The sequence below is a fragment of the Coenobita brevimanus genome, unplaced genomic scaffold (assembly GCF_032717465.1).
Source record: "Coenobita brevimanus isolate Jiangsu-jjx unplaced genomic scaffold, ASM3271746v2 jjx.HiC_scaffold_2633, whole genome shotgun sequence".
Taxonomy (NCBI): domain Eukaryota; kingdom Metazoa; phylum Arthropoda; class Malacostraca; order Decapoda; family Coenobitidae; genus Coenobita; species Coenobita brevimanus.
In genome coordinates this window covers 14,784-41,707 of record NW_027643580.1, presented here as the reverse complement: position 1 = coordinate 41,707, position 26,924 = coordinate 14,784, and the positions used below count along the sequence as shown (strand labels likewise).

At 40.3% G+C, this 26,924-nt stretch overlaps 1 protein-coding gene across 1 annotated transcript in view; it reads right to left on the bottom strand.

Moving 5' to 3' along the window:
• Positions 1-20,854, bottom strand: part of LOC145389942 (cAMP-dependent protein kinase catalytic subunit PRKX-like) — a gene marked incomplete at both ends in the record, with an annotated part of 36,541 nt that extends 15,687 nt beyond the window's left edge. The window contains 4 exons of the mRNA XM_080265051.1: positions 9,934-10,098; positions 15,283-15,405; positions 20,290-20,385; positions 20,728-20,854. Coding sequence (XP_080121177.1) covers positions 9,934-10,098; positions 15,283-15,405; positions 20,290-20,385; positions 20,728-20,854 — 511 coding nt within the window. The remainder of the gene's footprint in view (positions 1-9,933; positions 10,099-15,282; positions 15,406-20,289; positions 20,386-20,727) is intronic.
• Positions 20,855-26,924: the final 6,070 nt, after the last annotated feature.

Genomic DNA, 26,924 nt, shown 5'->3' with positions numbered 1-26,924 from the left:
TGATTCCACTTTCCAAAATGTTCCATTTTGCATAAAGCCTTTGGACCTAGGCATTTTGGATCTGAAAGGTTGTACTGTACACCTACTACTACTGTTCTTCTTAGATGGATACAATAGTTTACATATCTATTATCATTAAATACAGTCTCATCATACTTCTTTCATGGTGTAGGATCCTGTGGCTAGGCTAACCTAGTCCAATACATGTAAGGGTAGATGACCTGTCTACCTCCCTTGGTGGTGTATAAAAAAAAAAAATCCAGTTGCTTCTCGGGGACAAAGCCATGCATGGATGTCATTCTGACTGGGCGTTCTAACCCCTAGATGTCCTTTTCCAGCCACATGCCCTTACTGGCACCAACCTGTGTCATTGTAGGGTATGGGGTATGATGCATAAAGTGCATGTAGTTATAAAAGGTAGTTATAAAAATATTTGGCAGGGTATGCTGGCCTGCCCTCTATGTTAGTGACACTGAAAAATGTCAAGGGGGAGCTCCAGCTCTCCCTATCACCAGCTTTTCCACCTTCCTTGAGAGTACAGTACTGCCCTCACAGGCTGGTACCATACTACAGCCTGCTTCCGATAATAATAATATAGTAATTATACTACTACTACTACTAATAATAATAATAATGCAGGTGGGGAAGGCACCAGGTGTGTCTGGGTTGACTGTTGAAACACTGAAGGCCTCAGGAGATACAGAAGCAAGGTTAGTAACTGACCTGATAAATACGATTATAACTGAGCGTGTAGTCCCAGATGATTAGCTGAAGAGTGTACAGTAATTGTAAATGTCTACAAGGGGAAGGGTGATGCCCTGGAAAGAAGAAATTATAGAGGCATAAAGTTTTAGACCAGAAAATGAAGGTAAAGGAGAGAGTTCTAGAAGGTATGTACTGTCACCTCTGCGATCCAGACTTTTACATGGTCAAAAGGGGTAGAAAACAAGTCACTGTTGATGACCAATGTGTGATGAAACAGTCAGGAACTCAGATTGATGGAGACTCTCTCCCATTAACGGCCTCTTCAGTTGCGTTTATTACATTTCAAGTGGCCAAGTTAAGAGTGGTAGCATGCCAAAATGACTGGGCCAGTCTCCAACTAGGTCAACCCAAGCCCAACCTTCGCAGTTTCCCAGAATGCTTCTAGGTTGTACATTAATAAACTACTAGGTAAGCTCTACACCACCAGTTCTCAAGGGTTATACAAACAATAAGGTTCGAGTGGGAGGGAATGTGTATTAACAAGACCAAAAAGTAGAAATCTTCCCCAGCTACTTGCTTTACAGATTAAACATGAATCAGTGGTACATTGTTCAAAAAATATATACCTATATGGTCCTAATTTCAAATGCACAAAACTTAGCTCCTCTGTCCCAGTCCAATGTGTTTATTCATAATTGTCCCTCTGAGCACAAATTTCACTGGTCCAGTCCTCTGCCACTGCCGACCTTGACCTCCACACTTGGGACCTTGACTCACTCACTGGTGCTTAGACCTCCACACTTGAACTTTGACTCCCTCAGGTACTTCGACCTCCACACTGGGACCCGCTAGAAGTTAATATGAATAATGAATAACTATTCCTCCCAATGCAAGTAATCCCTTCACATGATCAGGAAGGTCTCATAATAAAGAAACATGAGTTACAACACTCAGCATCTCAAGTAATAACAGAATAACACATGGCACTACAGACACATAGGTCTGCTCAAAATAATACTTATTGCAGGGATAACATGGAAGAAAAAGCACTGTAACAAATACAGTAAGCATGAATAACTGTAACTCTAACCATGAAAATCATCACTGCATCAACATCATTGTGCCTCACAAAGCAACTATGTGAACATTTACTCACAACATAGCCCTAAGAAGTACTGAATTGCAAAGTCATTTCAACTCAATAATAAATAATTCACAGTCTCTGGGCACCTAATACTTGGCCTACAAAAATCACACATTTATCTGAGGCCCAGACAGAACTCTATAGCATTTCGTATTCTAGTTACTAAATACAGTAAACCCTCATTATACAATGCCTCATCAACTAGAGATATTATATTATAAAGAGACTTAATACTAGTGAATTACAGTAGGAAAAAAAAAGTGACTAAGCAACTAGGTAATTAATCTATGTTCTGGACACGTCCGCATGGTAACAGCCATGCCTCGGCCACTCTCTCTCACTTAACTGAACTTTTGGTCATATAAAATAAACTAGATACAACTAATTATCACTTCCGGGCACTACAGGTATGTTTAAAGAAAATGTGAATATTGATGAGATACAGTTTGGGTTTATGTCAGGCAAAGGGACCACAGATGCCATATTCATTGTTCTGTGTTGATTACAGAGAATGAAAGGAAGGCGGAGGAAAGATTTGGGAAGTGCAAAGATGGTATGAAACACAAGGGCTCAAAGTAAATGCAGATATTACTAAAGTGATGGTGTATAGGGCTGGTGGCAGTACTGTCAAAGAAGAGGGAGAGTGGCCATGTGAGATCTGCCACAAGGGCGTGGAAAGTAATTCCATCTTGTGCAGTCTGTGATAAGTGAGTCCATAAGATACGTAGTGGTACTAGAGGTAGACGCGAGATAATGCTGATTTCATGTGTGCCGTGTGTTGGGGAGAGCAGGTGAAGCTTGTTAGGCATGGAGGGACTGACCTTGTTGGTGAGTCTCTCGAGTATGTGGAAGAGTTTTGTTATTTGGAAGACATGTTATGTGCTGGAGGTGGGGCTGAAGCTAGCTCTGTGGCTAGAGTGAGGAGTTGTTGGAAGAAATTCAGTGAGCTGTTGCCTATCCTGACACTGAGAGAGCTTTCCCTCTGTGCTAAGGACCTCTGTATGTGTCATGTGCCAGGAGTGCAATACTGTATGGTAGTGACACTTGGGCTGCAAAGGAAGAGGATACTTGCAGGCTTAAACATACAGAAATGACAATGAGTGGGTGGATGTGCAGTGCGTCCTTGAACGCGAGGCCTTGGGGGGCTAGGTTTATGACTGAAGAGTTGAGAGCAAGGATGGGACTGGAGTGTGTTGTTGTGATGAGGAGGTGCTGACTGAGATTGTCTGGACATGTGGAAAGGATAGGAGCTGACAACTGGGCGCAGAAAGGGATGTGTAAACGTTGGGGGTAGGGTTGCGAGAGGCAGACCAAAGAAGAGCTGGGATGAGGTCAAAAGAGTGTGACCTCAGGGATAGGGGACTGCATAGGGAAGTTGCCAAAGATCTAGCAGCATGGATATCACTATACTCCTTTCGCAGCAAGAAGTCCGTTCAGGGTGTGGCAGAAGTTGGAATAACCCCGAGTGCGACGTTGCCAATTTGACCACCAATTATCGGATTATCACTCTGTCTCCCTACCTACCCCCATCTCACCTGTTTCTCTCTCTCTCTCTCTCTCTCTCTATATATATATATATGTATATTGTATATATTTATTATTTATTTTCAACTTTTTTTCCACACCACCTATGAGGTAAAAGTCTAGGCGCGTTTTATTTTTAAGAGGTTTCCCCTATAGGCCTAATCCTCTCTCTGATCTTTAATCATAATCTTCTTCGTCATCAGAACTTTCTGTTATATTGACGAAGAATGACTCTACGAAATGTTCAGCTGCTATGTCTTGTTGTGCTAGACAGGGAGTGACCCTGGGTCCCTCGCCGACCTCGGCGTGGCAACATGGGAAATAAGCGCTGCCACGTGTCATATAATTCATTCAAATTGTTGTTATAATTCTAAAAAGTGATACTCAATGTACTATATAGCTTCCTTTACTATATAAAGAATATAAAAAACAATTTCAAATAGCACATAGATGGGAAATAAGAGAGAGAGAGAGGCACGTACTACGGTTGATTTGGCAGCATCGCTAGAGGTGATTCACCAGGTGGGCCCCACCCTGAACGGACTTCTTGCGTGAAAGGACTATAGCACTCAAGAAATTTTATGCTATCCTTAACCATGCTATACCTAGATCTAGGTTTGGCTGCAATTATTTGGAGAGGGAACAAAATTATGAAAATTCCAAACCTGAACACTGACAGAAGAGCCAAACCTTCCTGTTTTGTGCCCATTTTGGGCCTGTCTGAACCTGAATCCCTGGGTTACCCACAGCACATCCTACCAACTCAGCTGCCTGGCCAAAGCTACACTTCCCTACATCGTCATCTGGGATCCACTCGCACATGGCTCTGGTACACCACTTGCTCCAATGTGCCATTTCACTCAACCTGAAAAAAAATATCATTAATACCATCATCACCATTTGGGATTCATCTGCTTAAGGTTTTGGAATAACAGGTACACCTAACATGCCACAGCAACAATAATAATAACTATGAGGTATTGACATCCTTGTAATAAGGTTTGCTAAAATTACAAGCAATTCATAAGCAACAACAAATGATAAAGTGAAAGGAAGTTGTGGTGCTAATGATGATGAGCATGAAAGCATTTTGAGATGGTCTGGCCATGTGGAGGAGCAGAAAGTAAGAGACTGGCTGGAAATGTGCATGTGTGGGAGGGGAAGGGGGAGACTGATGATGAGATGGAAGGAGGGAATGGAGAGAGATTTCAGAAAAGGTGTAAACTGGATGAAGGGCAACCAAATGGCAGAGGATATGGTAACACAGAGGTGATCCATTTGTGATGATCATTTACAGTATTAAGATATCTCGAGACAGACAAATAGATAAACAGCTAGACTGATAAATAAACATAGAGACAGACTGACAGGCATACAGATTCATAGTCACTACTTGGGGATAGAACTTGTGCAATTCTGTCACTCCATAATGGGGCATTCTAACCTCTAAACCACCACATACCATAACTACAAATAAACCATGCTTAAACCGTCGATTACGCATTTACCTTTCTTTATCCCACCCATGGCGTGAAAAAAAAAAATATATATATATATATTGTTTATTATAAACTTGGATGTTTCAAGAGAACATTTAGGAGTGATGAGGTGAGTATCCTGCCTTGATTCCACATTTTCAAGCAGTTACAGTTAATTTACTTGTATTATTGTGCTTGTGAAAATTAGATATGGCAATGGAGATAACATAGAGGTGAGCATTTCTAGTGAGTATTCGTGTTTCATGATCAGAAAGGGCAACAAATTCCAAGCAGACGTTGAAGAAGGCTGGCTTCGTGAGTATCCTGGTCCACTTCCATGATTTTACCTCTAGCATCTGATTTACGTGCATAATTCTGCTCGTTAATATTAAATAAGTTAATGGAGCGTACTAGGGAGTAAGTATGTGAAAGAAATATTCGTGTTTTGAGGTGACTGAATGAATGGTGGTGTAAATGGAAGAACAGACGTCGAAGAAGGCTAGCTTAGGTATTCTGCCCTGATTCGTTTTTCGGCGCTTCCATCTAATTTACTGACATAATTCTACTCACTGGTGTTAGAGAAGCAACTAGAGATTATTTGGGTGTACGCATGTGAGGGAAAGTGGCTGTATTGAGATGATATTTGGCATCCTTGTAAGATTTGACGTCGAAGATGGCTGGCGTAGTAAGTTAAGTATCCTGCTCTGCCTCCATATTTTCCTTACTTACAGCTAATTTCCCCACTTAATTCTGCTTACTGTTGTTATACATGGCAGTGGAGATAAATAAGTGTAGTTTGGTGGGAGAATATTGTTGTTTGCAGATATTTAAAGGATGTCGGGTTTTTTCGTGTCCTTGCCAAAATTTTGTAAACATTCAGCCCCCGAAATATTTAGGATGTTCGTATGTTATGTATTTCCGTTGATTTATTGTTTATTGTTTATTATTTATTACTGGTTATTATTTATTGGTTATTGGTTATTATTGGTGGTTGGTGCTGGCAACAATCATCCACTCACTTGATGTAGTGCTGCCTATGTCTTCCTTAGCCTTATTCTTTTTCTGTGCCTGCCCTCCTCTCTTCCTAATTCTCCCATCTTTCCTGTCACTTCTTATTGCTTTTCTTTCCTTTACAGGTGGCTTTACATTGAGTGACAAGCCAAATGGTTTCCTGTAAGCCAAGAAACCATTTACAACGCTGGGTGGTAACCATATAACCAAACCATACGTGCTCCCTACGTGTCAAGTGGGTTGGTGGAAGGTTAGTGCCTCTCCCTGTAAAACAAATAACTCAAAGTCAAATGGCCACCCCTTAAGGGATTATGGTGTCTGGCAATAGATAGATAGATAGATATATATATATATACATAACAGGCATCTATATATAAATAAAAATATATATATACATATGTCGTCATCACCATCATCTGGACCTCCTTTCCCATCCTAGGGCAGGGTGAGGAGTAGCAACATCCAGACAGTCCAAGTTTGCCCACTCCAATGGGCCATGCTTCCATTCATTCATCATTGAAGCCCCTGGAATCCTGGCTTTATCTGATATGCCAAAAACTTTCACCAGGTTCTGTAGCTTCACATAAATGTATCCGATAGAGCCAATCCCAACGCTGTCACGTTTAAAAGGGGTGCCAAATGACTGATCATGCACTTCTTCTCACAACATTTACCAAGCCATCTTGATCTCCTGTCAGTCCCCAGCCTCACCAACTTCCATACCTCTCTTCCTTACACATTCATCCACCATCCCTCCATCTTCTCCTTGGCCTACCTCACCTCCTCCCTCCTTCAAATTTGCTCAGATATACCTTTTTCACCACTCTATTGTTATCCATTCTCTCCACATGACCATACCATCTCAGTACACTCTCTACAATTCTGGTGTCCACAGACTCCCTCACTCTCCATCCTTCACGAGTCACATTACTTCATATCCTATCCATTCTCTCTACTCCACACACATTCCTCAGCAGTCCCATCTCCACTGCTCTCACACTTTTGACTTTTCACTTTCATGCCACACCATAGTCTCATATCCATATGTTAAAACTGGCACTAACACTCCTACTCGTAAGCCTCGTGCAGCAGCAACACTCAAGCCTCTGTTTATTATCAAGGCCTCCATAGCACCAGCTACCTTCCTTCCTTGTCACTCTACTTTCCACTTCTTTTGCACATTTTCCTCTCTTTTCTGTCACTGTACCCAGGTATTTGAACTCTCTCACCAATTCAGTCTCTCTCCATTCACTTAAATATCACACTAAGAGTCACCTTCTCACTTGATTACCATCACTTTACTCTTTTCTATGTTTACTCTCAAGGCATGATGCTCATAGACATCAGCAAAACTCTGCATTAGTCTACCAAGCTCTTGTCCGGTATTTGCAAGTTGCACTGCATCATCAGTGTACAACAAATGTGAGATACCATATTCCGTTCATCATCATTCATTACCAATGCCATCCCTCTCTCCATCACTCGTATTGTTACTTCTCTCATCACCTCATCCACATATATATCGAACAACTATGGGGACATCACACAACCTTGTTGCACGCCCACAATGATCGTGAACCATTCATTTACATGCCCATTTACCCTTACACATACCTCACTACCATCATAAAAACTCTTGATGGCACCTAGCAGCTTACCATCTACACTGTACATGTGCAAAACCTTCCACAATCCTTCTCTGTCTACTTTGTCGTATGCTTTCTCCAGACCCATAAATGCCATAAACACCTTATAGTCCTTCTTAAAAGCCTTCTCCACTATCTGCCTCACTGCAAATATTTGATCCACACATCCCTTGCCACTCCTAAAGCCACCCTGCTCATCACTCAATGGGACTTCTGATATCTCTCTTACTTTCTCTCTATGTACATATTATATAGATAGATAGATAGATAGATAGATAGGTTGACTGATTGATTGATTGATAGATAGATACATACAGTACACACATATAGATATATACTTCTGTTGGAATAGGCCGGTCCTGCGGTGGACATTCAATGGTTGGTGATGATCATGATGATGATGATGATACATATATATATATATATATATATATATATGCAGTAGATATTATATAGGCTTACCTTTACATCACAGTAAAGACTGGTTATATAGCTAGTTCCCATAAATGTTATTCTCAAGTAGCTCCCAAAGTAAAAGCAAGTAGTGTATTACATCTACTTTACGGTAAGCAAATAAATACAGTATAGCAACATGCATTAGTTAGTATACACCGCATAAAGTAAGAGAAAGTTAAAATATAAATAGTGTAAAAGTAAAATACGATCACTGTATACAGTCCTTAAGCATCTAAAATTTATTGCCTTACTTTCAACAGAAATACAGTTCAGATCTGGTAATGTCCTATGGCTGCTTTCTGAATTCTAAGCACATCTATCTAAGCATCTGGCATAACTGCAGGAAAAGAGCTAGTGCAATGGACTTCATTTATAATAATTAAATATACAGGTATTTAAAAAAAAAAATACAGTTAGATGCATTTTTATTGCCTAGTTATTCTTGCAGACTGGAGTGCACTGCATCCATGGTGAGGAAGCTTCAACTAAGGTGTGTATGAGTGAGTTTCAGAGGTGAGGGGAAACAAAAACCTTAGTGCAGAGTGAACAGACCTTGATTGGTAATCATATACCAGTAATGCTACAAGAGTGAAATTAGTGACCATATTTTGTGTTGAAGACACTGGAAATTAAAACCTTCCACTAAGATCATGCAAACTTCTACTGTAATTCTACTGCCACCATTACTTACCGTATGATGGGGCTATTCGACTCACCTGAGGCAATTAGACTCAATAAGGAGTAATGAGACTTAGGTGGTCAGACAGTGTAAAAAGGGTATATCTGACACTCTCATATGGTGCTATAATCTGAAATTGCTAATTTATATTGTAAATTAAATTTAGGGACAGCTTGCTGAAGGTCAGTGAACTGTGATCAATTTCTCATTCTGTTATTTTCACATTTTTTTTAGCTGTAACTTACAACAATAAAAGACAAGATTAACTGTATTTTCCTCCATTGTCCCTTGGATATATAATAACAAACTGAGTGTCATTAATGTTTATCCACCTACCAGAGTAAGTTAGCTGCTTTTGTTTATAAAATAATATGATTTTAGACTAAAGGGGCAATTTGACTCAGGCAATTTGCCTTGGCACTTTGGGGCAATTTATATGCTGCAACTTCATCAGTACTATCTGGACAGTTGTAAAGATTACATCGCAGATTTCAAGGATAATCTTCCAAGTACAGACTGAGTACATGGCTTCCTGAAGAGACATAAAAGTCCTGCTGTCCTCCAGGATATGCCAAAATATTTTGAGGAAGCAGGCTGCTGTCTCTGAAGAGGTCATAGTGGCCAACTTTAAAAAGGTAGAAGACAGCCTTAGGGGAGCACCCCCTCCAAACATTATTAATTATGGCAAAACCAACATCACGGATGATCCTACGGGAAAGCTCCGGATATTCAGGTACGGTAAAAAACATGAGGAGATTATCATGAATACGATAAAGAGTTCAACATCTATCATGTTTTCCATCACTGCCAGCAGCAAGTACCTTAGTGCAAATATTGATCCAGGGCTCAATGCTAACAGCTGTCATGGATTGAAGGAGGACCAATCAACGTATATAACCAAACTTCTTCTGGCTGCTTCGATTCGAATTGAAGCAGGGGGAGCAGAGAGGCGGGCCTCCTGAAGGCACACAACTAATGGACAGTACTGGGCAAGAAGGCATCACAGGTCGAAGCAACTTGAATGAAAACCTCGAATGAATGCCCACCAAGTCCAACTGCCCCACATCAGGTGTTGATAAACATAACCCCCCCCCCCAGAATGCCTTTTCTGTGTTTTTCTATGTTGAATCATTTGTGTTTCATTACCCATACAGTAAAGCTTTTTAAGTGCCCTAAATGTTGCACTACAAACCTTAGTGCAACAAAAAATAGCCAATCGGTGAGTTGAACAGCCCACCTTTCGGTACTTTTCAGTGAGAAAAAGCAGGGCATACATTGGATCAATCTTACCTTCCTTTGATATACAGCAATCCAGTCTGTCGATGCAAACCACTTGTGATTCTTGATATCATTAACAGCATTCTTGAGGTTTCCATACCGCTTGGTCAGGTCAACCTGCAGTAGATTCCTTAACAGATCCTTCAGGTCAGAAGAGAAGTGACCAGGGAACCGCACCTGTAATAACAAGGTTGTGATTAAGTTAGAGTACATCTTGATGAAGCTTCCCAGCCTCTTTCACCTATGATGATGGCCAAGTGGTGGGTCAATCTGATACATCACCAAGAAGACTCATTCCTACCTCAAAAATAAGGTTTATCATATTTCATGCAACCACAACTTAGTGCAGGGGGGCCTAGTTATACAAGAATCAAGTGTTATAATGCTGGCATGTACTGGGCACTTTCTGGCATTACAAGTACTGAAAATCCAAAGTTACAATGGCCAGTTGAGAATCCATGAATCAATTAAGAGGCCTACATAATGAAAACTCAAGACATGCACAGCTGCGAAGCTAGCTGGACAAAGTGTGGAATAACATGACACTGATGTCTTGGGGGCAAGTTTGTGAGCTCTATGCACCCCTCCTTCCCACTCTTCCACAAGCTGCCTCACTCTCATTCTCTCTTGCACTCACTTTGGTCATATTTAGTGTAAAGGGCTGTACGCACAGGTACGGTATTATCTAAATGATCGACTCTATTGGATACCTTTATGTGAAGCTACAGAATGTGGTGAACATTTTTTGGCATATCAGACAGAGCCAGGATTCTGGGGACTTGAATGATGAGTGAATGGAAATGTGGCCCATAGGACTGGGCAAACTTGGGCTCTCTGGATGTTGCTACATCTCAGCCTGCCCTTGAGTGGGAAAGGAGGTCCAGATGATGATGATGATAGTGATATACAATGAGCTCGCTCTGCTTCTTACTTCATGCCTTCCAAACAGTGGTGAAGTGACAGAAGGGCAGCTCAACCCCAATGAACTCAAACATTTGTACCGTATACTGTTCAAGTACAGTAAGTGTACATATACAGTATATTCCTATACTATTTTCTCTTTCATTCTGCTTCCATTACAGTACTTATACATTATTATGGGTCAAATGTTATTGCTATATGTGCTTTAGGTGTAACTAAATCTATTCTTGTTTAAAACTGTCATACATGGCAGTGTAGGTGTAATGTGGTGGTGGTCAGGAACCAAGTCTTTTTAAAGGTAATGTAATTTGATGTACAAGCATTCACTTAACAAGCTGATTTTGGGGTAACTAAACTATAGTACTCATAACTCTGTGACCTCCCTGTATTCAAGTTGTAGGAAAGGCCCTGTTCTGTCAAGTGAAATGAAACTGAGTACAGTCTCAGAACTTGCTCCGAGTGATAAATCATATGTATCATTTATAATGGCTCCAACACACTTGTAATAATAATTACAACAAATAGCTGGTGCTTCAGTACTCCCCATGTAAGGCATAGAAGAACCTGAGGCTAGGCTACTGTGGTCCACATCATTAATGCCACAGGAAGCTACCCTGTTTCCTTGCCAGAGTTATGTGACAGAAATACCTATGGACACTTCTTGGGTTGAAACCATCGTTGGTTAGTGAATATTCTCTTCTGATCCAAGACCTCTATCAATCGAGCAACTGAGGTGTCTATTAATAATAACAAATTATACCATACACTGGGCTCTAACTGAATTGTAATGGGACATGAGTAAAGAATTTTCATAATACAGTAAAAGTCCTCTACTTCGGCCTCCAATAATCTGCAAATCCCAATAATCTGAATTTGTCAAGGCAAATTTTTTTTTATTTTATCTGGTCTTTTTTCAAAATTTTCAGGGCTTTATCTAAGGATTTATCTGGCTTGGACTTGCTCTTGGCCTTGGATGTACCAGCATGAAACTATTCATCTTCACCTCTATTGTAGAGGTGAAGATGAATAGTATGACAGGTGGGGTGGGGGTTAGGTAGGGGTATGGGGGAGGGTCGGAAGCTGGGATAGTGGCAGGTGGAGCTTGTTTCGTCCCCCCCTCCCCTCTTCCCTGGGTATACAGGGGTAGGAAGGGGACACCCCTGGCCAGGAATTAGTGATCGTGAGTGTACATATGTCTAATGTTTTCAGAGGTCCCTCCCAACAGTCTGAAAAAACCAATAGTTTGAAAGACCCTCGGTCCCCTGCCATTCGTATTACCGGACTTTTGCTGTATGTGTAATCACAAGATATTATTATTAGTTTACACAGAAGCTGAGGGTTAGGGGGCAGAGACCTAAAGATACACAACAGAACTTTCAAATTTAATACTGCATAACATGAATGTTATTGTTAACACCTGTGAGCTCTAACGCAATTTACATTATTTCCTCATCATCATCAAACTGAACAGTTATATATTCTGTTTGTTGAAAGGACAGTTATATATTCTGTTTGTTGAAAGGACATCAGTGAAGGAAATTTACCTAAAATTACAAGCATCCAGTTTATAATCAGGCATTTCTACAATTTATGTACGAGTTCTGGAATAACACAACTACAGTATACTGATATTTGTATAACTATAATTGTTTTACTCGAACCTGGCCTAAAATTGCCATCTCTCCAACTTGATTACTGAGTTCTAACAAGAGACTGACACTAGAATATGACGCTAGTCATGAAAAAGTGCTATGAAAAGACTGTAGAGCCACTATATTTTATTCTGCCACTGAATTATGTGAGGTAATCTGCAACAGGGCAAAAAGCTGGGCCAAAGTAAAGTCAAAGAACTGTAGTGCATTAAAATGGTAAAACTGGCCAATCCACTTCACCGTTAGCAATCAACCTTGAGGGCAATCTTTTTCTGTAGATTAGTGTATACTTAAAAGCAAAATGGAATAACAAAAAGGATGCTTTATGAAGAGGACTTAATGTATTCTTGTATATACTTCCATGACAAAATTAATTAATGATTCACTGCTATGCATCCTTATTTCTTTCTGTATTACTTACATGTACTGCATTACAGCAGCAGCATTGTATCAGTAGGCACACTTTTCACTATCTCAAACTGACATGGCTGCACTAGACTTTTCCTGGATGTACTGGATTGCAGTTCAATATACACATATAAAACTGATAGTATGAGCACATGTGAATGGGGGAAGGAGAGGATGAGATGCAGTGATACAGTAAAGTGGTACAAGTACACTAAACTCTCAATTATCTGTCATCACAATTTCCATCCCATTACATTATCTCATGCTTTTGGCTCAGTTCTGTTAAAACAATATCTGGCAAAATTAGGCAACATCCAGCTCAGAAACAGGAAGCTATCAGTGGTACGATGCACTTTTCAGAGGTAATGTGTATCATAAGGCTCAGACACCGGGCTCAATCTGCACACAGGCAGACCCCAAAACACACACAAGACAATCTTGGCTGTAAGTCTTGCCAATAAACAGAAAACTGCTGGAAAATGGGTGTCTACTCTATGGAATTTCACCCCCAAGATACAGAAAAGTTGAAAGTATTTTTTCATCTATTTAATCTATATTTAATTTCATTGCATAAAAACCTAATATCATGACATTAAATCTTTTTAAATTAATTTTTTAATATTATCAAGTTTCAGTTTTCTGCTAAACACTCCTCAGGAAAATCCCAGATATAGCATGGTTCTTACATTCTTATGACCGAGGGTATGGGCTAACATGAATTATATTGAGTGTATGCACCATATTAAATGGAACCAGGTTTCTATCTGCCATAAGTAAAAAGTTATTATCCTCTGCAAAGTGTGATGGTGTGCCAGGTTGCTCATATTCGCTCTGTTGTCCTTACTCCGACAGTAGACTTTCCTTTGCTTGCTCACTCGTAATTATACCTGTATATGATTACTGTTTATATTACTTATGATATGTACGATTAAATTATGTACTGTATTACTGTACTACATGTACTGTGTCAATACTGTATGTATTTTATGTTTAATTTTAATCTTTTACTCATGGGTAATACAGTCAATCCTCGTAAATCAAGTGTTCATAAATTACGGATTCATAAATCAAGGCTAGGTGGCCATCAGACTGCTGCCAACCTTAAATCACTGTTAAGTCACGAAAATCGCGGATCTAGGCACCCAAGTGGGCCTATTCTGAGGAGAACCGTAAACCGCGGCATTCAAACTGAAAATCGCGACCCAACAAACAATCACCGCGCGTCCCTGGTGGCATATGTGCATACTAATGCCGCCATGTTGTTGCTCTTCTTGTCCCGCCAGTCCGCACACTACAGACCGTTGCCGTGGAGTACGAGAGTTACCTGCCTTTTTGTGCAACTTCCCCCCACCTCCCACCTGCCAAGGCCCCTTCCGACCCCCCAATGAAGCGCTCTAAGCAGTATGGCGTCAAGAAACTGCCGCAGTTGTTGTACAGTCAACGTTTGGAGCTCACTTGTCGTGTTGAGAGGGGAGAGAAGTTTTCAAAGCTGGCGAAAGAGTTTGGGAAGAACAAGTACTGAGAGGTTCTAAGTTCTTCCTAACACCACCCTACTCCATTCACTTAAGCAATTTCGTCATATGATTAAGGTGAGATCCCTTAACATGGCTTATTTCTATTTAATACATGCACTGAATATTCCTAAATTTGAACGTTTGTGTTTGATGGTGCCTAGATAGGTGTAGGTAGGGTGCTGTGGGGGCGGGTTGGCCAAAGTCCAGACCCAAATTAATTTTTCACATAAAAGATATTATTCATAAATCACGGCAGTGGTCCAGACTCAAATTGACACGATTTACGAAGACTGAGTGTATTGTAGGAAAGTTTTTAGGATAGCGGGTCAAGACGGATAGCTTAGGGTGGTGACATATTATCTGGTTCAATGCCCAATGGATAGCCAACTGGAGGTACCGACGTAATATCCGGCATTTTGCAGTATCCAGCACTGAGTTTTGCTGAATTACACTGGATATTTGAGAGACTTATGTTTACGAGAAAAAGGAATGTGAGCTGGAGATGGCAGTCAGATAGCTAAAAACAGGATAGTATAATGGCAATTCATTTATTGCCACCCCCTACAGGATTAAGGCATCTGACAATGAACTGATAGATAGACATAATGATATAATCAGTGCAGTTAACCTTTTGCTTAAATCAACACTGAGTCTTCTTGTAATTAATCCAATATACACAACAGCAAGACTTTACTGTGTGTGTGAGTGTGCATACTTTTTATCTACTAGCATGTATATATGCTGGTATAGCCTAAACATTTTTTAACACATCAATGTAGGATACTACTTGATTAACAGTGCGACATGATGAGCATAATAATGATGTTTACATAGTCTTACTCCTGTTGGCATGTCATAGCTCTTACCTTCCCTGATACAATTTTTTCGTATATTTGTATGGGCTGATCAGCAAAGAAGGGTGGGTATCCAGCAGCCATCTCATACACGAGTACTCCTAAAGCCCACCAATCCACTGCCTTGTTGTAGCCCTGTCAAGAAAGAGCCACAGGTATTAAAACACTATGTTCTTGTGATGAAATTATTACACATGATTGTTGTAGTATATATATCCATCCACCTTTCCATCATTTAACACTTCACTGCTCCATCACACTGGCCCATCAAATATATATTTACTTGTTATATATATATATGTGATTACCACCCACAATAGTAAATGGTGTACATTCATCAAATTACTATCTTCTCATACAACAAACAGAACAGCATATACAGAACCAAAAATGAAGGAAAATGTCTATTAATAATACTGCAGTTATAAAAGTTGTTGGTAAACTGCAAGAAGATGCTACAGAGAGACACCTTCCACTGCCAGATTATATAAATGTCCCTTAAATCCATCCCTGTCCTCTGAAAGGAGGATGGTGGAGTGCAGGAAAAGGGTTACTTCAGCCTGCAGTTCACTGGGACATCCAGATGAGTCTGGGGCCACATTACAATGAGTGACAATGAATGGCAATTACTATATTTGTAAATTATTAACGTAATGTAATATACATATACTTATTAACCCTTTGGAAATGACTTAGGCATTCCAATATTTACATTGGCATTGTTGGAGGATTATTCAGCTTCTTTATGGATATGGGGACACCATATTATCTTACTTTAGCTACTGTCAGGCATTCTCATTCAGCAAATTGAGGAACCTCAACCCAAAGGGGTTAAATGACCGAAAAGCAGATGAGCTTTCCACTTATTGCTTGATGCTGTGGGAAAGGTGGTTTTAACAACAAAACCTCCAAGCATTTTCATCCAAATTAGGCAGTGATCCCTCTTATCGAGACATTTCTCATTCCCTCCCTCATGTGACCTGTCACTTCATTCCCCCAACTCACACTTCGTCTACCTCTTCTATTACTGGTTACCTCACTCTCATGCAACCTCCTGGCAAATCTTTACAATTTACTTCAAAAGGCTCAGCCTCTCAGAGCATTTTTTGCTGTTTTCACATTAAAACCTCATACCATATTTCTCATTAACTCTTTCATATATCTAAGAATCATACAAAAACTAACAGACATAAATACTGTAAAGCTATTGACACAGTACCAAGACATATCCTGATCATCAAATACCTGGAGATCAACATGGAAGACAATAACAAGAAGTGGTTAACCACCATCCTCTCAGGAAACATATCCAAGTTTTCAGCTTTGAACAAAGATTTTTATTTAGAATATTCCCCAGTGGTGTTCTATAGGGCTCAGTCCTTTCACCCTCACTTTTCAACCACCTCCTCCACAACCTACCAACTCTTCCCCCTTTGATGACTTGACAATACCTTCACTGCACCCCAAAACTCAAATGCAGCAGGAGAGTTCCAACATTACCTACACTTACAAGAACACTGGCTTCAATAAAGCAGAGTGACTGTGTCACTCAACTCAACTAGCACACTCATCATTAAGGACAAACATGAATCTCAAACATAACCCACAGCCACTGTCCCTAATTAATCACTCAAAATTATGGGGTTTACTCTGGATATATATATGAAGTTTCCTCAATGCACTTGCAACATCAATGCTATGGTGTCTTGTTGCTGTTGCTGTTGCTTACCCTCGGTCCACCTGACCAAGTAGATCTGTTGACTGCAAATAAGCAACCACCTCTACGGGGTCATCCCACAGATTTCATCCACCACTGATGTTGCGTCTGCATCTCCGGGATGCGTGTGCTGCACAGTGCTCCATTATGTGTGTTATGTTGTGTGGACCTATTCTACAAGTGGGATACATGTCATATGTGATTATAACTAAATCAAATATAAACTGATAACTTTGGAGGGCTGGGTGATGTCCTGATCTAAGCCTAGCTAGGTCATCTCGATCAGCCCTTCCTCTACAATAATTCCACCACATACCTTTCCTACAACACTGAATATACTCTACAATAATTCTTCCACATACCATTCCTACAACACTGAATATACTTATGTCATGACGAGTTTTGCACTTAATTCATTCACCTTTATACTTGACGTCTCTTTGCAGGCAACAGAATGTTCCTTTTGACTATGTTCTTAGTTTTTTACAATATCACTTCCATTAAAGAATGAAAACGAGTTAAAGATGAGCAAAAATCCCAACTTTTGCTCTCTGTTTAGGAAAAAGCTTCTCCTTGGAACATATGCATTGCTCTTCTTCCTACTTCTTTTCAGAAAAAGACTTAAATTGTGAGATACATTCATATATCCATCCATCATCCAATCCTATGTCACCCCATGAGGAGCATAGGAACCCTGGGCTAGGCAAGTTGGTCCTGACATTTAAGATGAGAGTGATCAGTCTTACTCATCCCTCAGTGGCATTACGTAAACAATAAACCCCAACCACCCCTTGGATATAAACCTACAGCACACAGGCTCAATCCAATTGGAGCACCTTAATTACCCACTAAGCCACCAGATGCCATAATTTGGTTATATGGTTACCATCCAGCGTAGTAAATGGTTCCCTGGTGTACAGGAAATAATTTGGTTTGTCATTCAGTGTAGAGTTACCCATAAGCAGAAGGTAGAGGAAAGAATGAAGGAAAGAAAGACAGAAGAGAGAGTGTAAAGTCACCCGTCTGCAGAAGGAGAAGGAAAGAGTGAAGGAATGAAAGACAGAAAGGAAGGATGGAAGAGAAGAATTGGCAGACACCCAAAGCAGCACTACATCAAGTGAGTGGATGGTGAGTGCCCCCACCTACCATAAAGAGAGACATTCATCTTCACTAATCCCCTTCATGTTACTGTACTGAAATGTTTCCATTCAGGTTTACTAAATAGGAAATAATCAGTATGCCTTTCAACACCACCCAATTCATATATCATCAGTCTGCCTGCTCTTTCCACGAACAATGTGTTGCATACAACCATGGTTAATACATCACTGAAATTAAGTATTCTCTCACCTTCAACATTCCTTATGCTATACCACACCCCACCAAGCACCCCCTGAGACCCATGAACTCATCTAAATGTCCACTTAAGTCATCACCCAGCATCACTATTTTCTCACCAAATTCTGAAATAAGTAATAATTTGCCCCAATACCAGTCCTCCACCTCCATACATCTGCCAGCTTTGAAGGCATACATAGATACAACTGGAGGGATGTCATAACCAATGGCTTGATGAGTAGTACTGTTGTATTCACTTTTCACCTCCACACTCCACTGTATCTACCAACTGCTAAGCAGCCAGAATTCACACCCCACCAATTCTAGACCTTTCACTTTTACAAAAAATAAATAAAATACTAATACCTTCTTCAACTTGCTTACAATTACTGTAATCTCCCACCCACTCTGTTTCCTATCCACAACAGGGCAGGCCACTTAACATCTCCAGTACGCTCCACTGTACCCCCAATAACATCCCCACATTCATGACTGACTAGTCTGAACTTAGAGAGCAACTTCCCCCTTTAGTCCTTTACATCCACTGAGTATGCTGAAGTTTACTCCAACACTCATCACATATTGTCCAACACAGATTGACTGCAACGTCACTGCAGCCGACCAAACTCATCCATCCACCACTGCCAACAAGGGCTGGTGGGGAAGCCCTTCATGCCAGCTGCTCAAACACATTTCTGAGCACAGCCTGGCATTACAGCTGACAGATATTATTTATTCATGGCACATAACTACATCACCACTAATATCCTCATAATCATTGACACAGCAGATTAGCCATATCATTATACCAGTGTTCTGGCCTCTCTTTTTTAAGTGCAAACCCAATACAGTACAGTAAAATTTTCCTTCCCTGTACCCTTCAGCACAGGCAGTGCACCAGCCCTACAATGCAGCACATTATGTCTGGGGATCAAAGAATAACCATGCCACCAGTGACACCAAGCCACTTTCTTGCAACAGTTAGACATGTATTTATGGTTGTCTGGCCTAAACTGATTCTACCACCACTGTCTTTTGATGAGAAACAGGTTCAGGATTATGATCAGGATGGTTCAAACTGCTGCATGATGGGAGAAAATTACATTAATGTTGACAATTTGTTACCTGCTATAGTCTGAGACTCTCACCTTGGACTTGTAGCTGAGTACATTTCATAACACAAGAAGTATATCAACCAACTGCCATAAATCACTCTCATGGCTGTAATGGGAACCAACCAGCTAATACCTATTTCACACTACTAACATCACTAGCATTTTCATCACTTCCATCAAAACACAACTGCCATCACAACTCAATCTTATAACCACATGTCCAACATAGTTACTGTCAAAACAGTTTCAGTATTACATTCAAACCCTATCTATCTATCTATCTATAGCCCAACACCCTAATCCCGCAAAGGGTGGCCGCAGACAAAACGCCTCCAAGTCACTCTGTCACCCACCATTCGACTACTCTCCCCCCAACTCACCCCCCCCTCCCTCATATACCTCTCAACTCCATCCCTCCACCTCATCCTCGGTCTACCCCTCCCTCTCCCTCCCTCCACCTCACCTACATACACCCTCTTAGTCAGTCTTTCATTCTCCATTCTCTCCACATGTCCAAACCACCTCAGTGTATTTCTCCTAATCTTTTCAACCACATCCACATCTACCCCACAACGTTCAAACCCAACCTTCATAATATAAAAAGCACCACTATGGACATGTATCAATTAAGCTATATGCCTGGCCAACTTCTATAACAATGTTGTGTGATAATTATGTCTAAGTCCTTGACTACTGTGCTCTCTCCATTTCATACTCTGTATTCTAACATATCTATATATTACAGAAAACACCTACTTTCTAGCCAGATAAGGATAATATCAATGTCCAGATAATCGGCCAAATAGAAAGAGAAATTAAACACAGTAGAAGTATCAGAAAAAAACTAACCTTAGAAAGAATGATTTCTGGGGCCAAGTAGTCTGGGGTTCCACATAATGTCCACGTCCGTCCTTTGACTCGCTTGGCAAATCCAAAGTCTGTCACCTGAAATATTAAAAGTAATGAAATATTAAAAGTAATCATTGAAATGACATGCACATTGTCTGACTAAATTCAAGATAAACATCATTAATTAAATATACAAATACACTAAAATACACACATTTTATGCATATAATGAACAATAATGCATTCCTACTGTATGTGAAAGAAATTCAACATAATTTACAAACATTCCATATAATAAAGTTACCTGCATTGCAATTTATCAAACTATTCAATATGTCTATCAATAACTTCAAATGACACTCCTTGCAACTGTAATGTGTATATTGGAGATAAAAAGAATGCTCCTCCCCTCCCCTCCCCAAGAAAACAACAACAAACCTTGAGGTATCCTTGGCTATCTATTAGTAAATTTTCTGGTTTTAGATCTCTATAAATGAGATCAAGGTAGTGGAGGTATTCAAATGCTGGCACAATCTGGGCAGCATAGAACCGAGAGTGAGGTTCACTGAAAAACAAATTTTAAAAAGATTAGTTTAGGTTCACTGAAAAAGGAATTCAAAATGATTAGTTTTATTCTACCATTATACAATAATCAACAAGCTAAAGAGAATAAGTAGCCACAGCACCAGAACACCACACAAAGAACAGCTGGAATACAATATGAGTTTAGTGGGCCAGGATTTACCAACATCTTTAATATACTGCAGAGTCCAAAAATTATAACTGCTGTTAATACTATATAATGCAATTTCAGCATTAACCTATTACAACCAGCTATATGTCATGATAATCTGCAGTTACATTAACTAATCCTCTTGCTTTGTGCTAAGGAATTATTCAACTCCTAGTTCACATACATACCATTTAATTATAACCAGTACAAGTTTTCTTTGTTACACTGTTTATGATACAAAATATGAAATTACTTGGTATACAAAAAAAAAAAAAAAAAAAGAGAGAGAGAGAGAAAAAAAGACACTGGTAATGGGTCATCTATCTCTCTCTCTATTGCCAGATGCCATAGTCCTGTAAGGGGTGGCCACAAACAAATCACCTCCATGTCACCCTTTCCAACTCCATTTCACTGCCCTGTTCCCAGCTCACACCCCCCTCTCTCATATACAGTACCTCTCCACTCTATCCCTCCATCTCATCCTTGGCTTCCCTCTACCTCTCTCCCCCCTCCACCTCATTCACATACACCCTCCGCATCAGTCTCTCACACTCCATCCTCTCCACATGGCCAAACCACCTCAAAGTGTTTCTCCTAATGCTTCCTATCACATCCACATCCACACCACAATGTTCCTTCACTTCTTGGGTTATACTCCAAGTAAAAAAACACTGAAAATTATATTAAATACTGGCACTGTAATAATTCTATGAATATAACTAATGCACACAGCCTTACACTGTACGCCAAACTGTATGTGTCCTAATGTTCAATTTACATATGATAAAAAATCTTTGTAAGTATTCAATATATGTGACAAGTTTTTCATTCTACATAAAGCTGCTCATAACACTGCCATGAAAAAGTTGTAAACAGCTCCATACTAGAACGGGCTAATCAATTCTAGACTAATACTATACCAATCTTCCTCTCTTCTAAACAAAGCCAGCATTATCATGACATACGAAATGTACACGTCCTGCAAATCATATTGATCTTTCTTTATAATCAACCTGACCCAATTTTACATGTTCATATGGGATAAGCAGATTTAGAGCAAAGATATCTCACTGAGGAAATAAATTAGAAAAAGACAGAACCTAGGTTGGTCTCTCTGCCTCCACTAGCATCATAGCAGGTACCAAACTCTAACTCCAACACCTCTTAGGTGTCTTTTATAACACAGGGCATACACATACATTATTCTTTATCTCCATCCCCAGATATTACAGTTTATATAAGCTTTAGAAATACTGTATACAACAGCACACACATGCACCCAAGTGAAGCAAAATTTATATTTTATTACGCTGAAAAACAAAATCTCTTACAGTTACAAACAGCTGGTAAGCCAAAACTTTAATAAAAATAATTATCATTAATACAGAACCTCAGCTGCCCACAAAAGTACAATATATTAGAAATCTGAAAGCAACATCAAAACATCAAGAATAATAGAGACACAATAATGTAAAGAACTGATGGTTTAAGAACTCCTATGGATACTAGCTGTGGTACTTTCAAAAGCTACACAGATAAAAGGTTGAGCTGTAAGTGGAATGATAATAAAGAAATTACAGAAAAAGGATGGTAGCCAAAGCTCTGCTCTATAAAAAGGCTTGATGGCAAATAAACAAAGTTAAGATAGAATAAGGAGGTTGAAAAGTCTAGGTTAGGCTAGGTATAAATGACAGACATTCCAGCAGATATATACAGTCCTTCTCCTTAGTACCATGTTCACGGTGTCCCTCTTGGCCTTGTACACAGACGGGTCAACAATCCATGTGCAGTATACCCCTGGACATGCCTAACACCCCAAAAGATGTGAAATAGCAGGCAGAAGTGGGCCAAATCCAGTGTCACCTCCGTCATCACAAACTCCTATTTACCAAGCTGCTCCTCCCAACCCCGCACCACTGAAGACAAAACACACGCTGCTCTGAGCCAAAACACATACCTCTTCCTCAGCTGTCAGTTGGGAAACCCCATCTTATCTACCCCTGCAAGCCCTACCATCATTAAAATGAAGAAACTTGCATAGTTTCTGTGATTAATAGCACCATTTCTATGCATGCAATATATGGATCATAATGTAGGAAAAATGGTTGAAAAACTGTGTTCTCAGAGAGATGCTGCCTATACGAGCAGTCTGAGAACATACTGCTCACAGACTGCATGTCATAAAGAACAAATAGTTTATGTCACCCATAACGGGTTATTATGAGGAAGAACTGTGTATGTGTGTGTAGTGGTGGGCAAATATGGACAAACTGAATATTGCATACAATGGGCACTGCTTATGATTTTATTGATCCATCTGAAGCTTTGGGGCTCAGGGGCTAGTCTACTAATATCAGACATTAAGGCAAGAATGATCACTTGCTCACCCCTAAGTGGTGTTGTGAGCAATAAACCCCACCCACCTCTTAGATTTAAAACGTAAATGGGCCATATCCAGCTGGAGCCCCTTACCCACTTTACCACCCTGCATTGATTTGTTGGTTATATCGTTACCACCCAATGCAGTAAATAGTTTCCTGGGTTGGAGGAAACAATCTGACTTGTTACACAATGCTGTATTCAGTCACATGAAGGCAGGACCTTATTAAATGTCAGAACACTGACTGCCTTCACCTTCCAGGATGGAGTATTATACAGTACAGTAATACAGTTTTATTGCAGATAAAGTAATCTACCAGGATGGACCATTATACAATTGTTTTTAATTTTAATAAAGTATGAAATGTCAGGTGCAGGATATTTATGACTGTTCAGCTACATAGGAGAAGGAGATGGAGATGCATGGGATAAACAAAGAATCACTAGTTGCTTAATACTGTGAAAGACATTGGCATAGATTTATTCCGCTTACTGGAGGTGTGACCTCCAAGACTAAAAAGTAGATGTTCAGTACTTTTGAGACAAGCAGGCCACTGCTAAGTGAGCTTCTATAACTGGTTGTATATAATGTAATTAAAGCAAGCAAAATGTCAGTTAAGTACTGTAGTATGATGACAGGAAAAATAGCATAATTCATTACTTGCAGCCAAATATGGCACCATTTAATCATCACAGTTATATTTGTTTTTAAACTTGTGCTTCCTACATCAGATCAACTTACATTCTCTGATGTTATAATATTCAATATTCAGGACTTAAAATAACTGTATTTTTCATGCAAACAAAAACTATTTCACGTAATTGCAGGTTTAATTTCTGCTTTTTTCCCCTGGATTATTTGAACTGTTGGTGAGGGGGGTGGGGGTAATATTATATAGAATACCCCCGTCCCAATGACGGGGGGTTGCCCATTTATCCTCCCATCCCCTCCAGGAAAAATGCCCATGAAAAGAAATTACTACCTGCAAAAAGTACATAGGTTGTATTCATCCCATCATGTACAGGTACTTCAATTTAATATCTTAATGATATCAAAGCTTCATTATGATTACATATAGACAAATGTAAGAGGACCATAAAGTATAAGTCAAGCCTATGAAAATGAGTGGTCTAAAGTATCATTATAAGTCATCTGGAAGGATAAGCAAACAAATGAACATGAATATATTAATGTGGGATGCTAATGGATGCAATTTAATTAACCGTATGAAGGGCATTGTGACTGCTGAGTTTCATGGTATCTAGGGAGAACAAAAGAATGACAAGAGTTCTACATCAGTCAAGAGGTGAGAACATTAGAAGATTAAGACCACATATGAAGGTGGAAAAAAAAAAAAAAAAAAAAAAAAAATGGTTAGTACATTTGGCTACCTTGAAGTTGAACAATTTAACTCCTTCCGTATGGTGATGTCTTTATAACTTATTCTTGCTACCTCCAGATGATCTTTATTCTTTTTAGGAAGGATCTCTAGTGGTGAAGAGATTAATGAGGGCTGTATCTAACCTATCCAGCATGAAAAGACTCTCATAATCTGAATAAAATCATCTTGGGGAAGCAATAAAAAACAAATGACATCATTAGACTGAACGGGTTACATAAAAGAGCAGTGGGAATTGAAGAAGAATGGGAGAGAAAGCAAAGAAGACAAGAAATGACACTGAAGTCTGGAGAGACTTCTGTCATGGCTGTCCCTTGAGGGGAAGTTCCTGAGAAGGAGAAAGGCATCAGGAAGATCAACAACACAGTACATGCAGAAACACGGAATGGGATGAACTAATGGATAACAGCTAAGTCAGGATGAAGCTGTGGGGCCTGCTACGGTGTCCTTGCTAAATGAGTGGAGTGATGCAAACATGACATCCATCCAGGAACCAAACCTCTGCACTTTTCCCCATATCTAGTGGATCACTGCATGGGAATATCCTGCAGGGACTGCAGGCCTGTGGTTGATAGGTCAGCTCAGCCAGACACTCTGGGGTTGATCAACAACAACAACCCCTCAAATCCAGCAACATGCTTTATTAATTAATTATATTTAATCCCAGCAGTCAACTTCCTGTGTCTAAATGCTTTTTTTTTTTGCTCCCGGCCATGGAAACAATAATCATTCCAGGGAAAATCAAAGAAGTACTGCCTGAGGGCCTCCCAATCCGCAGCTCCAAAGTGCCACAGACAACGTTTCTTTGGAGGGTCCACAGGCCGTACCGGAGTGATAGGACACGTTAAGGTGATAAGGTTGTGATCGGAGGAGCCCAACGGAGAGAAAAGGTTAACAATGTAAGCAGAAAGATTAGCTGTACGGAAGAGGTCAAGTACGTTGGAGCTCTCTCCAAGGCGGTCTGGAATACGGGCAGGGTGCTGTACAAGCTGCTCTAGGTCATTAAGGATAGAAAAGGTGTAGGCTAGTTCACCAGGTGGATCAGTGATAGGAAAGGTGAGCCAAAGGTGGTGGTGAACATTGAAATCTCCTAGAATGGAGAGTTCAGAGAAAGGAGAAATGGATAGAATGTGTTCCATTGTAGAAGTAAGATAGTCAAAGAATTTTTGATAGTCAGTAGAATTAGGAGATAAGTAAACAGAGTCGGAGAATGACTAATTAGTCAGAGAATGACAGGAAAGCCAAAGCCAGAGTGTAGAGAATTCAGAAGTATCGAGTTCAGGAACACAAGAGCAAGATAAGACGTTGCGTATATATACACAACAGCCACCTTTGGCTTTGAAATGAGTATAGAGAAGGTAGGAGGATACACAAAAGGGTCTGCTGTCAGTTGCCTCAGACAGCTGAGTCTCAGAAAAAGAAGGTGAGGTTTAGAGAAGGAGAGGTGGTGCTCAACAGGGCGAAAGTTAGAGGAAAGGCCGCGAATGTTGCAGAAATGAAGAAGAAGAGAGTCAGACAGTGATTCCAGGCAGCTCGAGTCATCACCGGGAGAGGAGCAGAAGGTGGGGGCATTTATGGTCCCTCCCCTGGGGACTCCGAGGCCACGTGTAGTGTAACTATCTATCTATTGCCAGACACCTCAATCCCGTTTGGGGTGGCCACAAACAAAACGCCTCCAAGTCGCCCTGTCCCCCGCCATTTCACTGCCCTGCTCCCAACTCACACCTCCCTCTCTCATATACCTCTCCACCCCATCCCTCCATCTCATCCTCAGCCTCCCCCTCCCTCTTCCCCCCTCCACCTCACTCACATACACTCTCTTCGTCAGTCTTTCACCCTCCATCCTCTCCACATGGCCAAACCACCTCAGTGTGTTCCTCATAACGCTTCCTATCACATCCACATCAACACCACAACGCTCCTTTATATCCTCATTCATCAGTCTGTCTCTCCATGTGACTCCACAGGCTCCTCTTAAATAACTCATTTCCACTGCTCTCACTCTTGACTTGTGTCCTTCCAACAACGTCCAAGCTTCACTTCCATACGTTAGAGTTGGTATCACAATAATGTCATGTAGTAACTTTTTCACTTCCATGCTCACTTCCCTGTTTCTTTTCACT